At 41.7% G+C, this 15,811-nt stretch overlaps 2 protein-coding genes and 1 non-coding gene across 6 annotated transcripts; 1 reads left to right on the plus strand and 2 right to left on the minus strand.

The window, feature by feature from the left end:
• Positions 1–1,235: 1,235 nt before the first annotated feature.
• Positions 1,236–3,780, plus strand: LOC133896457 (NAC domain-containing protein 21/22-like). Of its 2 annotated transcripts, none has more exons than XM_062337066.1 (3): positions 1,236–1,450; positions 1,749–2,071; positions 3,004–3,780. In XM_062337066.1, the coding sequence occupies exons 1-3, from the start codon at positions 1,270–1,272 to the stop codon at positions 3,382–3,384; spliced, it is 885 nt and encodes a 294-aa protein (XP_062193050.1). In that variant the 5' UTR covers positions 1,236–1,269; the 3' UTR covers positions 3,385–3,780. The 2 variants fall into 2 exon arrangements, with proteins under 2 accessions (XP_062193050.1, XP_062193051.1); XM_062337067.1 differs by having other exon boundaries at positions 1,764–2,071.
• On the minus strand, positions 1,629–1,702 carry TRNAV-AAC (transfer RNA valine (anticodon AAC)). Its single transcript has one exon. It is a non-coding gene; the product is annotated as a tRNA-Val (tRNA).
• Positions 3,781–5,523: 1,743 nt separating the features above from the next.
• LOC133894789 (cold-responsive protein kinase 1-like) lies at positions 5,524–9,045 on the minus strand. Of its 3 annotated transcripts, none has more exons than XM_062334955.1 (7): positions 8,931–9,045; positions 7,434–7,514; positions 7,233–7,339; positions 6,938–7,148; positions 6,615–6,852; positions 6,376–6,526; positions 5,524–5,969 (listed from the first exon to the last, which is right to left on the minus strand). In XM_062334955.1, the coding sequence occupies exons 2-7, from the start codon at positions 7,486–7,488 to the stop codon at positions 5,622–5,624; spliced, it is 1,110 nt and encodes a 369-aa protein (XP_062190939.1). In that variant the 5' UTR covers positions 7,489–7,514; positions 8,931–9,045; the 3' UTR covers positions 5,524–5,621. The 3 variants fall into 3 exon arrangements, with proteins under 3 accessions (XP_062190939.1, XP_062190937.1, XP_062190938.1); XM_062334953.1 differs by having other exon boundaries at positions 7,434–7,547; XM_062334954.1 differs by having other exon boundaries at positions 7,434–7,593; positions 8,931–9,042.
• Positions 9,046–15,811: the final 6,766 nt, after the last annotated feature.

Below are 15,811 nucleotides of genomic sequence, written 5' to 3' on the forward strand. Positions count from 1 at the left end.
TTGATGTAATAAGAGAAAGAAAAATACCCTGACATTAATTGAATTTGCACACAGTTGCAAGCCAAAGATGATGAGGATATTATCCTAGGATACGGGATACAGTCCCAGTTGTGACTAAGAATCAGCTAGACTGGCCAAACCCTATACTAGAAAAGGAACTACGACCAGGAGTCAACCATCTATGTCTGTGCAAAGGAAACAAATGTTACTTCACACGACCAACGACCAATTGTGCGCGCGCACCAGATCAGCACATAGGTCCATGCCACACCATGGAAGATCTAGGGACTAATAAACACCAGTAAATATATGGCATCCGTCTACAAAAGTAAATTTTGCATGATACTATTCTATAAAAGATCTCTTCTCTTGTGATGAGATGTGTTCACTCTTCCTCTTTCTTTCTCAGTTCAGCTGTTAGATCAGAAAATGAATGTTATAGATAGAGTCTCACAAAGACTTTTTTAATAGAGTTCTATAAAATTTGTCACACCATAGAAGGATATAGGGACTAATAAACACCAGTAAATATACAGCATCCGCCTGCCTACACCCAAAACAGGATCTTAACTTCCTAGTCCTAGCGCACGTGGCATTCCCTAGTCACTTATATGAACCTCCATAGGGGCGAAGAGACAAATAATGGTTGTCACATGTCCCATTGAGCGACAACAGCCAATCCTTCGATGAATAAAAAAGCCGGACCACGGCATGACAGAAGGAGGATTGACATTCACAATCAACACTCAACGCCATGCTTAGAGTTCGTGCACCCATAAGCAGTAGATTCCTAAGCTTAGCAAGATTCACCGCTAGGAGAACCTTTAGACTGGCTCTCTCGGCACTCCATTGTAAGGTACTTCATATATAGTGGAAGTAGTGGCCGTTACTCTGACCGGATCTGAACCTGTATAAAAAATCTCGTGTCACTTTGTTGCCCTGGCATTTTGCGACCATCGCGATTCCCCTTACCAGAACAAATTAGTATGTCAACCTTGATCCATCGACAAAAGATGAAATGGAAGGAGTAGCTCGATCGATTGATGTGCCATTTCATTCCTCTTGTTCTAGCCTCAGGTTGCACCATTTTTGAAACCACTAGCTAGCTTGCCACATGGCCTCCAGAAGGACGTCCAAGAAAAAAAGGCAAATCTTTTTTTTTTTCGGTTCATGGTTGACTTTACCTGTGCCCCCTATTAATACCATCTGCTCTTCCAAACCCTACATCTCTCTCTCTCTCTCTCAAATAGACAAGAAGAGGTAGGTAGGATGAGCTTGATCAGCATGATGGAGGCGAGTATGCCTCCGGGGTTCAGGTTCCACCCGAGTGACGGCGAGCTCGTGCTCGACTACCTCCTCCACAAGCTCTCCGGCCGCGGCGGACGCGGCTGCAGCGGCGTCACCATCGTCGACGTCGATCTCAACAAGTGCGAGCCATGGGAGCTTCCAGGTTTGTAATAATTTGAATTTAATTTGCCTTGTGTCACAGCCTTGTTAATATCTCGCAAATCTGCCTTTGCATGAATCAATTTAAGGGAAACAGAACACGAATGTAGTCTGGTTGTAGAAAAGGCTTCCTCAAAAAGAAGAGTTGTAGAAAAGGGATGTGAGAATTCAAAAAGAAATATTGGCTTCGCCCGGGTTCGAACCGGAGACCTTCAGTGTGTTAGACTGACGTGATAACCAACTACACCACGAAACCTTGTGGTATTTGCGGACGATTGAAACAATTTTAAACATCTTATTAGTGTTCTTCCGATCAGAGGCCGCATGCGTGGGCGGGAAGGAGTGGTACTTCTTCAACCTGCGCGGCCGCAAGTACGCCACCGGTCAGCGCACGAACCGCGCCACGCGGTCAGGCTACTGGAAGGCCACCGGCAAGGATCGCACCATCATTGCCGACGGGAAGGCGGCAGTGGTGGGGATGCGGAAGACTCTGGTGTTCTACCGTGGACGGGCTCCCAAGGGGATGAAGACGGAGTGGGTCATGCACGAGTTCCGCCTGGAGCCACTGGCGGCGCCGTCGCAGGGGCGCGAGCTCCCAGTCGCAGCAAGGCACCACCGTTTCGAGGTACTAACATCTGCATATGCTGCAAGGTTGAAGTCACGATGTTCTATTAGTAATTCCTAGATATAGATCATGCTGTAGGTTTCCTTTTTCTCCCCCTCTTTTGCGATGTGTTAGCCCTTCAAGTTCACCTTACAAAGCTCCAGCACAAATCTTAAAGTCAAATGATGGTATGAATAGTAGTATGTTGTGTACTGTTTAATCCTTTCCAAGAATAACAGTCAGTCTTCTTCTGGCTAAAGATGCCCCTCTGAGCACTCTTGCATGATAAACTAGTGATTTTTTGCCTCCATCGCTAAGAAGTGGCTTCGTTCATTTATCAGATGGTGGTCTCACATTTTATCGGTATGAGTGGTATTATAATCAAAGTGTCAATTTTTTGAGTGATAAATCATCAATTTATTCGATAAACTAGCTATCTGGAAGTTGCCAACCATTCTACGCGGTACCATGCGTGACCTAGTCCCCTTTCCATTTGTTCTAGTTAACCCATGTCCACATCACTGAAAGTCTGAAGTGATCCATTCCAAAGTTGTTCAGCTGGTTACATCAGACTGCTTCAAATTTTAATGTACTGAACATTCCCCTGAAAAGGATTGGCTCTAGAGGACTAATTCTTTACTCCAAGTTGCCAGATAATCATTCAGGTTTGTATTATTGCAAATTCCTCAAGTGACTAACTTCCAAAAAAATATATTATTCAAGTAAGTTGCAAAGTTTGTTGGTTGCATCAACATCATCTGTCAGGCTACTGAATTAAACAATCAGAGTTCAGAAAGCTTCTCCTCGTCACCTTTTACCTATAGAAACAATTTGACTATATTATTTGAAGAAGAAAAGTTTTAACTACAACTGTTACAAAACTTACAATTTTTTCATTCCATAGATCATTTAAACTTGCCATATGAACTCTAACATATCTCTGCATAATACAGGAGGACTGGGTGCTATGCAGGGTGTTCTACAAGAGCAGAACAACCACACGAAGGCCACCATCTGAAGAGACCGCAGCCGGCACGCCGTCCACCGGGCCGGACCTGCCTGCTGCCCTGCCTTTTACTCTCCTTGACGACACCTATACAGCCTTTGACGGCGCCCCCATGGCAACCGAGCAAGTGTCCTGCTTTTCCGGCCTTCCGGCGCTGTCATTTGAGAGACCAGTGAGCCTTGGGGACCTGCTGGCCTTTGACACCCCTGAGAAGGAAGCCATGAGCACAGTGCTGAGCAGCATGTCAAGCAACAGCAGTTCAGGACTGGAGTTGGCTCCAAACTGGGAGCAGGAAAATGGTCTGGCACAGATGTGGAACCCCCTTTGAATGTTGATGCAGTATGATAGGGTGATGTTGCATGGTAGATTTAGTGAGGTGCGGTGGTTAGTAAATAGATGACCTATTCTTGGCTCTCCTACTGGAGTGTAGCCTCCGTGGATTGTGGCCTTGTGGGTATAATTCAGATTCCTGAAATTTGATTAGGTTGAAATACAGAGATGGATTGGTATAGTATTTGTACATAGGATTGAAAAGGAAGCATGCCCCTATCTCTACACTGTAAGGGCCTGTTTGAAAGGGAGGATTGCTCTATGAACTTTTAGAATTTGAACTAAATTATAAGGTTTGGATCCAATCATCTCTATCCTAACAGGCCTTAACTGTGTTCCTCTTTGCAGCTGAATGTGGATATATTTCAATGTATAACTGTTCCTCTTCCGTTTACACCTTTAGTTGGGATGCGAAGATGTTGCAAGGTGTTGGTTGGCTCTAATGCCAACATATATTTGCCCCTCTTTCCCATATCACTGAAACTGTACCATACTATAATTTTACATGAGTTTTTTCAAGTCGTTGCTCACATAAGTTTTCTATCGGCCTTGTCAGTAAGGAATAATATAAAGTAAAGTTATGGAACCTTTGATCCTATCAGAAAACAATGACAAAAAATAGCAACTATTCACTGACTTGTAATTACCAAATGACAGTCCTTTTTTGTCAACCTCACAGTTACATGTTCATCAGAGAACATAGCGCAATCAGTAAGTTCATCTGGTTTTTTTTTACTCTGCATCTCAGTGCTATGTTTATTAAACCGTTGTATTTGATAAGGTCTATTTGTATTTGTGCTGAGACACATCACAAGTTTCTTATACTACTACAGTCAAGTTTATGGCATCGGTACAAGTTGATTGGAGGTGATAAATCCTCGGATATTCCCAAGCTGAAATGTTGGGGACCAGTTACATGTCATGGAAAATCGGCAAAAACTGATTATGTTGTTGTAAGGTCTGAAAAAACTCTGCCACTTTCTTGACTTTCTGCCTGAGTTCTGATGCACTCTAGGCAATAGCTTGTCAGTGACAAACTGGACCTGGAAGCTCTCTGTTGTGTTTGGTATTCTTTAAATTTTAGTCTCACTGCTGTTACAGGTTGATATAGTAGATCTCTATCTAGTACTTGGTATTAGTTAAAAGGTAATAAGATGTTAATATGATCTGGTGCAGTATAGTTGGTCAAGCTCACTTCCATGAAGTAGGCAAAGACACTTCACAGGCATAGATGCAAAGGTGATCAAGCTACCTAGGTAGATAACATTAACTGATTCCCACGGGTAGAAAGATCATGGAAGCTCATTTTGTTCTCCCATGACTTTATTTTCAAAATATTTACATAGAATCAAGCAACAAAAGAACATAACCAAACCAAAAATAATGCAATATTTTTCACCATCATGGTATCCACCAATGGTACCTGATGAGAAATGTGTAATTAATAATTATATATTTACTATAAATACAATATATTCTTATAACGGGTATCCATCGTACATGTGTGCTTAACCCGATATGGCAGGGTTTACAACCACCATGGGGTAAATAATACATGTGTCGATATTCCAAGCAATTTATTGTATTCTATACGGAAATTATCCCCAAATTAGAAAAGAATCTTCCAGATACCCGGGAGAAATATAATCTATGAAGGTTACGCTTAGAGTTTCCGAGCATGATACGACTATTCCACTCCGACTATATAAGGACGGAGAGAGGGTACGTCAAGGGCATCTGAGATCCAATCAGAACCAAAGGTTTGGAGGGGAAGCCAAACCAGAGCTAATTCGATCCCAGAATCCGAGACCGAAAGCCAAAAGCCAAAGCCAGATATCTCAAGCTAGATCGAATTCCAACAAAGAGGCGGAAAATCCGTACAAAACCAGCCTAGTCGGGTAGGACCAGAGATACCTATTGAGATCCACAATAATCATACCATGATATATTTATCCAACAAGAGCTTCAAGACCTAGAACACGATAGAACTCACCGAAAGCCTTAGAATTGAATCTAGACAAACCTCAATTATAATTATTTTTATCCTAGATTAATCAAAACAAAACATGATATAAGACTATTATTCTAAGGAAGATCTGAACCTATAAAAAACTTGTCTCTATCTTTGATGCGTATGTTAAGACAGTAGGTATCCATATTTTATAAGTATGTGTATAATCAATTTTACCGATCACCGTAACACATGCTATTATTTCTATCTGGCACACGTAGTTTTCACAGCGATGACCATGACTGAGTAGTCACTTCTGATGAGGTGGATGGATCAGTGGTGGCGAAGGATTTCATCATGGTACAGTGAGCATTGGTTGCTGTCTTCTGGTTGTTGGCCTTGAGCTCTACGTCACTGATCACGGCTGGTTTTGTGACCTTGTCCATAGAGACACCCTTCTCTCCAGTCAGCATTTGGACGACGGTGGTCATGTTGGGACGCAGTTTCATCGCATCTTGAGTACATAGTAGACCAACCTTCAAGAACCGGCATGCCTCCTCGACATCCAGGTCGTCCCCTAGATCTACGTCTATGATCTCCTCTAGTTTTCCGTGCTCATAATTTGTCCATGTCTGCAAGAGAATCAGCAGACCTTTATGTTAAGTAACACCCCAACTAAATGAGCTTCATACCACAAACAGCAAAATTATCTTGAATTTTGTACTTCGAAGTTGATTTATTTTGAAAATGTTTTTTTTTCTATTTGGATATGCATTGAGGCAAGCTATAACCATATGATTCTTGGGATAGTCTTACATACAAAGATGTTTGCTATCTGTATACAGATGACAAACTTTCAGTCTTAAAAAAGTTGTGAAGGATGTGGCTACCAAAGTCTAAATAAAATAGTTAGTATCACAGTTAACTCATCGGGTACCTAATACTAATAACCAAAATGATAACTTTAGCATTGGAAAGGAAGCTAAACTGAAAAATCTCAAACTGAAGCATAGGATTACTAAGTATGATAGAGCTTACCCTCTCAAGCAGAAATTGGTCTTCGTAAGGCAATCTAGTATTGTGGTTACATCTTCCACTAACAATTTCCAATAGCAAAACACCAAAACTATAGATATCTGACTTCTTTGTCAGTTGTCCTCTGACTGCATATTCAGGAGCCAGGTATCCTCTGGCAAGGTAAAAAAAGGACACAGATAAGAATTAAATATACTCTACGCAAGAATTCCTGCAAACCTCTAAAACAAGGTTATGCTTACATTGTTCCTGCAACTTGAGTGCTGACATGAGTTGCATTTGGCGGGAGGAGCCTTGCCAACCCAAAATCAGAAATTTTTGGGGTGAGATCCTTGTCAAGAAGAATATTGCTTGCTTTTATGTCCCGGTGGATTATAGAGGGGCGGATTACTTCATGAAGATAAGCAAGCCCACGAGCAACACCTACAGCAATTTTGACGCGAGCTCTCCAATTGAATCGGATATTGCTATGGCCTGATCCTGCAATACCATGTGCGTATGCAAGTCACATAGCTATTAAAGGGTGATTTATTAAAGGAAGACATAAAGTAGAAAAGCATGTCACCTAGCAGTGTTTGTGCAAGGCTGCTGTTCTCAAGATAATTGTATACAAGGATCCTATGAGACCCTTCAGCACAGCAACCAACCAAGGTAATTAGGTTTTCATGCATGATCTCGGAAATTGCTGTAAGTTCAGCTAAAAACTCTCGGATACCCTGCCTTGAATTAGCAGAGAGCACCTTTACTGCGACAATTGTTCCGTCTTTAAGCCTTCCCTGGTGAAATAGAACGAAGTTTAAGCAAAACAGTTTGATGTAATAGACATTAGACTCGTTGAAGTGATCAATTATGCAAATTACCCTGAACACAGAACCAAAACCGCCCTCACCGATCTTATTTGCCCCACTAAAATCATGTGTAGCTTTTCTCATCTCACTGTAAGAAAAAACCTTCACCTTGTTTACTCCTGGCACAACCAGAAAACAAATGCAGGTGTGTCAGGAGGAGCTCCTATGTGCACAGAAAGGTTATACAACTTAGCTAAGATATAAAATGCTCACCTTCACCTTCAATATTTTGCTTCATGTCTGTCCCACACATAAAACAGCAAGTCATCTTTGAAAATCGAAATTGTGGAAGCCCTAAAAAATGAACCACTTAATTTGAGCTGAACCCTGAGAAATAAACAGACGACCATCAAAACAGTGTTTCTTTCTGTTTCTGATAGTCGATGGTGTAAAACTAGTCAGTCTCAATGTAACAGCCTCATAACACACATACCCATTATATATGCCCACTTACCAGTACCACTTGAACATGAAAAATACTCAATTAGGTGTATAATAAGAGACCACATGCACCCATGTGCAGATTTCTAATAAGAGAAAGCGACCAACGGGGAGAGAGAGACTGCTAGATCGAGACGTCTTGCTGCATCCCAAAAGAAACCCTATCTCTAATACCATGTTATGAATAACAACTTATATTCTATGGAGGCCATAGGCCGGTATATATACATGTACATGTGAGCAATATTCAAAAAGCCCCTTATAGCATGGGGATATTACAAAGGCACAATAAATCACAATATATCTCTAACACCTCCAACCGAAAAAAGAGAGACATTTGCTTATGAGTTTGAACAACGAAAGCAAGCACTGTCACAACTTGCAAACATCTTGTGGGTACACCATCTCAGGTTTACACTGAACAAATTACGTTTTCTTATTCAAACGCAGAGCACTCTTATCTACACCAAGTTCTGATATTTTCTTGAACTCTCCATGTTTTTCCCACCATTGTAAGAAATATTTCATTTCCTTCATATTAGTACTTTACTGTGACATAAAAACAACTTAGATGGTTTATACCGCTCATTAACAATAGTTTATTGAACAAGTAGCAGTCAAAACAATGAACTAACAACAGTCCTAGCAACCATGCAAATGGGTATTTTCCTTCTTTCTTCAAAAAATAGCATTTGCTTCCTTGGGATCTAAAATGAAAGAAATAATCAATCTATCGCTACCAAAAATACATTTTTTTCCTCCATCCAGCGCACCTAAACTATTTTTGGGAAACGCGAAAATGATCAGGATTGAGCAAGTCCGTAAAACATGACAAACAGCACACACAGGATGAAGGAAGCTGAAGCCTGAAGCTGGCTAATGCATCCATGAAACAAGAAATTGCAACCAGTTAGCACCAAGCATATCCATTGTTGCAACCACCGCCCACAGCACGGGACTCCACTAATCAAACAATTCCTAACATGATCAGATCAACAAACAAGCCGCTCAAATCAAACATTCAGTCAAGATCACCTGAAAGGACCAACCAAACCGAGCACCCAAAAGGCAAATGCAGACGCACATCTCTACCGTTTCGTCGAAAACCTTTCCGCAGGGCGCAGCAAAAAAGGAAAATCCTTTAACCGAAAAGGGGAAAAAAACCCAGCTTGATGCTTGATCTTGGAAGCCGAGAAGTCTAAGAACCAGCCAACCCCAAGAACAGGAGCTCAGATCCTGAATATCCAAGCCCAAGAACGCAGGAATCACCTGATGCTGACGCGCCCACGGCCTCAATGCCGGCGTCAAGGAACCAGCGGCGGCGTGGCGCGCGCCGGTGGGGATCGGAGGAGGAGGTGGTGGTGGTATGGGGGACGGAGGGAGAGAGGGGGGGGGGGGGGACGAGGGAGATAGAATACGAAGACTGTAGTGCTAGTCTATTAGATTAATGGAGGAGCAAGTCGGCAAATCATCCAGCTATCTGACTTTCCATCACTCTAATCAATTTCACTCTCTAGTCTGAAGTCAGAACAACTAACAAGTTGGTTAAAAAATGGGAAAAATAAAAAAAAAACCAAAAGTCATTTGGGTTTTAATTTTCTCTCTAAAAATTGTTTTGTTGCAAAAACCAAAAAAATAATTTTGTTGAAAAAACCCTCCAAAAATTAAAAAAATAAAAATATAAAAAACTAGAGACAATTCTAAGACCTTATGTAAAATTTATTTTCAAAAATAATATCCTTTGTATCATATATCATGGAGAGGAAATTTAAAAAAAAAGGAAAAATGTACATTTCATTTATTAACTCATGTTATTTTAATTTTGTCATGTCTACCATTATTTTTCTACACAAATAATTGTTTAAGTAAACTAATAAAAGTGGTTTCGCTAATTTTAGGGTGTTATGGATTAGTTATGAATTAATCTATCTGTAATATATTTACTCAATCCAGCATGTTATAATAACTATTTTAAAATTTAATGTATTTTTAGAAGATAGAGGATCATGTAAGAAGACTAAAAAAATTGTTTCATGAGTTTTGGATTGGTAAATAATTAACTACGCATTTAACTCGAATTAATAAATAAGCGGCACGTTTTTCTTTTTTTTAAACTTACTCTCCATAAAATATGATGCAAAGGATATTATTTTTGAAAACAAATTTAACAAAAGGTGTTAGAATTGTCTCTAGTTTTTTTTAAAAAATTTGTGATTTTGTTTAAATTTTTTTGAATTTTTGGGGTGTTTTTGCAACAAAATCAAATCTTTAGAGGGTTCTTTTGCACAAAATAATTTTTAAGGAAAAGTTAAAATTCAAGTGATTTTTAGATGGATTTTTACATTTTTCCCTTAAAAAATAGTTATTTTCCCTCGTATCTGAGCTGTAACCAGCACGTGGTCCTAGGTCAGATCCTGGTTGCTGATACTGCCCTTCTATATGCATTGAACCGAAAACGAACCATGGGATTAGAGTCAAGAGGCAGTGTTGCATTTCATCAATATTTATATTAATATAAGGACACGATTAAAGAATGCACATGATATTGGCATATAGCATGCACATTTCTTTAAGTAAAATGTTGTTTGAATAGTCTTCACTTTTTTATTTTTAGTTATTACGCATTCAGGGGCCCGAGGAGGCAAGCAGTGCAGAGAAGTGAGACAGGGAGTAAGATGCATCCATGCGGATGAGAAGATCCCTTATTTACTCGGATATATAAAAGCAATTATGTTAAATATGTAGGTAACTTAGATTAGATTGTGAAAGCAAAATAAAAAATATGTGAATACAAATCAGATATATCTATTCTTTGAACAAAAATCAGAGCAATTCATACTGTTCCTCTCAAAATGGCAAAAGCAATTTGATATATTTCGATTAGCAAATTTGTAGCAGTGTATGGACAGTTTGGTAGAGTTGCAAACAAACCTGAAAAGCAATTTGATTTATTTTTCTTGGCAAATCTGAAGCAATATATAGAAAAGTTGGTACAAAATACACCAATATACAGTGGGTTGGGTTGGAGTGAAGAAAAAGCACCGAAATGGATTCTGTTGAGGTGTGGGAATTCGGAGACGGCATGGTGCTAGGAGAGGCACTGGAGCTCGGTGTGGAAATCGGCTGCCATTCGCGTGACGAGCTCGATGTGCGCCTGGCGGTCGCGGATCCAAGGGACATCCCTGCACGCGTGGTCTGCGGACGCGGAGGTCGATGGAGTGGTGTTGTCATTGTGGGTAGCCATGTGGACCCACTCGTAGACCAGGCGCACCCTCGGTCTAGCTCATCTCGCCGAGCTAAGAGGAAGAGGTACATGCGATCTACGCACAACCGATGAGGTTGGGAGAGCCCTTGTGGCTAGATTTGGCGTCCTAGTCATTGTCATGGCGGAGCTTAGAGGGCTTACGGCAATGGTGCAGGGTCATCTCAAGGAGAGAGGGAGATGGGAGTGGAACGTTGCCCATCATCGGTGGCAGCAAGGCATAGGGCGGCGGGGTTTTTGATTTGGTTGCGTTGCAACCAAGTAGAGGGAGAGGAGATGACGGTTTGGGATTCAGGCAAGTCGGTGGAGGAGACGATGGGGATTGGGGAGGGAGAAGATGCGAGTGGAGAGAGAGTGGGTGGTGGGGCAATAAAAAAAGGTGTTCGATCGCAGTAAAAAGAGAGTTGAAAAGTCCTACATGCGGGAGCGCGGCAGAATGACTAGCAGATGGCCAATCCGAGTGTGCATGCTGTGCAACAAACACCTGCATGCTCGGAATTTGGACTTTACCTTAATATAAAAAGCATGAGTTTTGTAACACCCTAATTTTTCCACCTTTAGAAAATTTCTTAAAATTTGCTAAAATTTAAAATGAGTTTAAATAATTTAAAAGAGTAAAATCCTATTTTATATGAAAATATATATATATTTGACATAGGATATAATTGATTATTTTGCATTCATGCTGAATTAGGCAAATAGGATTTTTATTTGGGTTTTGATGGAATTTATTTGAAGAGATTTTGCTTTGATTTTGAATTTGAAGCTTGGATTTGAATTTAGAAAGAAAAGAAAAAGAGTAAAACTTTTCTCGGGCTGTTTTTTTTTTTCCGGCCCAGTTTTCCTTCAGCCTCAGCCCAGCAGCCGGCCTCAACCTTCTCTTCCGCCTGGGCCGTGCCCTTCCTCCTTATCCCACTCTCCCATGCCGGCCCAGCCAACCGCACGTGCCCGCGCTCGCCTGTGGACATGCCCCCGCCGACGCCGCCTTCACTTGTGCCACTGCCAGGTGGGACCCGTCGGTCAGGTCTGTCATCTCCGAGTCAATCTCTGCCGCGCCGCTGAGTCCGAACAGGAAATCGACGCCGCCTTTGGAGTCCTGCAGCGCCCCGCGACCCTCCGAGCCGCCTATATATGTGCCCGTCCCCTCCCCATGATTTTCCATCCGAAAATCACCGAGTTCCGAGCCCTAGTTGCCGAGATTGAAGCTCGCCGAGCCGCCATTGCTGCCATCTTCAACCGAGATCGCCGCTGCACCGTTCCAGAACCAATCAGCGCAGCCCGAGCCCACCATTGTACGCGCCTGCCTCTGCTGAAGCTTCCTCGACCCTCGTCGTCGCCAATCAATCGCCGGAGACCCTTCCCCGATGAGGATCCAAGCATCTGCGTCGCCCTTCCTACCGTTGACCCTCTTCCTGAGCTTCGCTGGCCTCGGTAAGACTCCCGATGAGTTCCCCGTGCGCTTCTTGTTCTGCTCCACCGCTCACTGTCGCCGCCGGCGAGCCGTAGCACTATTCCGGCTGTTTCCGGCGAGTCCGCCGTCGCTACCCCTCGGGCGCCGCCCTGTTCCTCCCCTCCGGCTGCCCGATCCGTTCTGTGCCGTCGGATCTGTCCTCATCGGCCCAGATTAGATCGCATCCATACCCCTTCGTTGGCCAGTAGCAGTTCGCCACGTGTCACCTTTAAACCAGTCAGCATCCCATGCCTCGTCATCCTTCCACGTGTGCGACACCTCAGATGCTCAGCCCATGTGTCATGCCTAGTCAGATCCAGTCAGCTGCCACGCAATAAAAGGTGTTTTCCAGTAGAGAAATAATTACAGATAATTCCTGGAAATTGGTAATTTTGCAAATTAGCCCCTAGAGTTTTTTGAAATAACAAAAAGAGCCCTATCTTTTTACAGTTAAGTCCATATAGTTTTGCATAATTACATTTAGGTCCTCTGTTTTTACAAAAAGGTCCCTACACTTTCTGTTTAATTCAAAATAAGCTATTTCTTTTCCAGATTTAACCCTAGACTTGTTTTAGCCCTAACTTTTTCATCATAGCTCCGATTTAAGCGATTCTTGCGCCGATGGATTCGTTTTTCAGTTCTCTTTCTTTCTAATCAGTTTTTATCTTGTTATTCTTTTGTTTTGTGCTCTGTTCTTAGTGTATCTTGTTTGTTTGTTTGCCAGTTATTGTGCGATTAGCCGATAACGTCCCTGATCAATTTGAGGAACATCAAGACCAGGAGCAAGAATACACTGAGCAGCAGCAAGGAGAAGGTAAGTGTCCTTGATCATATTGAACCTATGTTTCTAAATGTTTTGTTTTACAAAATTGCATGCAGTGTCTGTCAATATGATGGGTAGTCACCTATGTTAGGGTTTCCCCTAGATTTTCCCTTATCATCCCTTGGAACCTAGATGGTTTATGGTTAGGTGTCTTTTATGGGTAGATTGCTTAGCTATGCTTTTGGGATGTTGAAAAGTGTCATAATCTTGACTAATATACATATGCAATAATGATAGTTAATATGTTAATGGTCTAGCAATATGGAACCTTAGGCCTTGAGCAAAGTGGTGTTGATGGTTGTCATGGTTATGATGTTGGTTTAGTGTTTGCTCAAGTAACCTAAGTAAGGACCGGTTCGTTGAGCGACAACCCAAGAAGTAACGTACCAACCACGAGGCTGATATGGGTAAGGCGTGACATACTGATTAGAGTCTGCCTAGTGTGTGTTGGGTCAGCACAAAAGGGGGCTTCTGGGTAGGAGCTTTGCTTGCGTAAAGCCTGGCGGTGAAACCTAGTGGGCAGACACATACTGGATTAGTCTCTGGTTAGTAAAAAGTGTCATACAGTGATTCTTGGCAGCACACCACTGGTGTGTGTTAAGTGTCTTGCAAACACGGCAACATGAAATTTACTGACTCGTGGGGAAAGCTGGACAATCTCTGCAGAGTTTAAAACTGTTATAACAGCCATGCTTACGGATATAAGAGACTTGGATCCTCACATGATTAGTGGGTTATGGTTATGGGTGGATGGTTTTGGTTCTGGTACAGGGAGTACCAGATGGTGTGGTTTTGGTCATAGTACAGGGAGTACTAGACGGTTGTGGTATGCAGGGTGGGGAACCTTGTATGCTAGATGATGGATTGTTTGGGTTACATTCATTTAATACTTGATTAATACTTTTGAGTCCAAATGTGTTTTCATTACTTGCATTTACGCAAATATTACCATGTGTTAGCCTATTCTTGATATAAGCCTGCATGTCATTATTTTTCCACACTTGTTGAGTACTTTATGTGCTCACCCTTGCTTTCTCCTACAAAAATATATGCTGCTCAGTGGAAGACTTTGAGGATTTCCAAGACGACGATCTGGTGTTCTAAGGAGCGTGTCTTCCAGTCGATGCCTGTGGAGTGTTGGTCGCCAATATTTTTGTCCCGCTGTCATCGTTTAGATGCTGTCATTTAGGTTATTTTTGAGGTTGTTTAGGTGAAGTCTTTTATTTGTAAGGAAATGAACGTTTATTTAATTAAAGTATTGCTTTTGCTACTTCACCTATGATGTCCTTATGTGTGTTAAACTTTCTGGGCACATATAAGCCGCACTTGATTTTATCCGTTAAAACCGGGTGTGACAAGTTTGGAGTGATTTAAATGATCTCCACCGTACAACCCTTACAGATCTAAAGGCTCATCTTGCTCCAATATCATCGCACCTCTGGTTAATTAGGAAACATCTATTCAATTGGTCCCGCCCAATCTCCTCTCCAGTCTCTTGCCCGTTTTCTCGTGTTTGCACCTCTCGTGCCCCAACCCCAACCTATTCTGCATTCTCAACACGCATCCACTCGCATCACCACCAGTGATGGCGTCGCCTCGCATCGTGACATTGCCGCTTACAACGACGCATCCTCAACACTTGTCCCCTTGCATTGCTGCTTGCAATGACATGTCCTCAACACTGGGGTCTCCTTGCATCACCTCCTTCGTGTCACTGCCATCAAGGGCCGTTGCAGGAGGCGAACTCGCATGTCATGAGAATGGTGGTCTTACCTTGCTACCATGTAAGATCCTTTTCTCGGGATCTCCTATGCCTCATGTATCAGTCCTTGGATCAAATAATTGATACACATAGTACAACAGTTGTGCCATCACCATCATACATCGTACATAAAGTATTAAGGTTACAAAGTACAAAAGGTCTTCAAACCATACGATATTTTACAAATATGGCCTGAAGACCATCAAAAGCACAGGAAAAATACTACCCAAAGCCACATTCAATTAGGGTGCGAACATTACTACTAAAAATACTCCTCATCCGCACCTTCATGTCCAGCGAAGTCGGCATCTGTTTTCTCATCTGAATAATATCAAGAGTGAGTATGGAAGGTACTCAATGAGTCATATACTATTTTAAGGTGTTGATAGATGCATAAGGTATAACTCAAGTATAAGATTTTATTGTTTAGTTTTAAGCGTAAAGCAGTTTATATATATATATATATATATATATATCTAGTTATATTATCTACTGTTAACTTTGAAAATAGTATAAACAAGGTAACAGGATATATCTGAAGGGTCTTGATCCTAGAAGGGGCTACACCACGCTCCACGGTCTCTATCATTATATCTGGTGTACCTTTAGTACTACACAGCTCCTGACAGATTGAGCTAGCAACCTCATCATATAGTGATAGCCCATGGCTCCTTCGGATACGATCAATACCGCCAATAACCTTCAAATCATATAAGGTCCAATTACTCTGAGTTATCCCTTATGCATCTATCAACACCTTAAAATATTATTTATTTATCACTCTGACCCACAGTCATTAGTACAGATGGTCTCACATTTCATCGATATGAATGATATTATAATCAAAATGTCA

The sequence above is a fragment of the Phragmites australis genome, chromosome 16 (genome assembly GCF_958298935.1).
Source record: "Phragmites australis chromosome 16, lpPhrAust1.1, whole genome shotgun sequence".
NCBI classification, from domain to species: Eukaryota; Viridiplantae; Streptophyta; class Magnoliopsida; order Poales; family Poaceae; genus Phragmites; species Phragmites australis.

Bases quoted from the DNA above. Each gene is read 5' to 3' on its own strand.
- LOC133896457 (XM_062337066.1), top strand. From the start codon at position 1,270: ATGAGCTTGATCAGCATGATGGAGGCGAGTATGCCTCCGGGGTTCAGG. The intron at 1,451-1,748 runs GTTTGTAATAAT...ACATCTTATTAG, and splicing joins CGAGCCATGGGAGCTTCCAG to TGTTCTTCCGATCAGAGGCC. The intron at 2,072-3,003 runs GTACTAACATCT...TGCATAATACAG, and splicing joins CAAGGCACCACCGTTTCGAG to GAGGACTGGGTGCTATGCAG.
- LOC133894789 (XM_062334955.1), bottom strand. From the start codon at position 7,488: ATGACTTGCTGTTTTATGTGTGGGACAGACATGAAGCAAAATATTGAA. The intron at 7,149-7,232 runs GTAATTTGCATA...CTATTTCACCAG, and splicing joins GTTTTGGTTCTGTGTTCAGG to GGAAGGCTTAAAGACGGAAC. The intron at 6,853-6,937 runs GTGACATGCTTT...ATGGTATTGCAG, and splicing joins CCTTGCACAAACACTGCTAG to GATCAGGCCATAGCAATATC.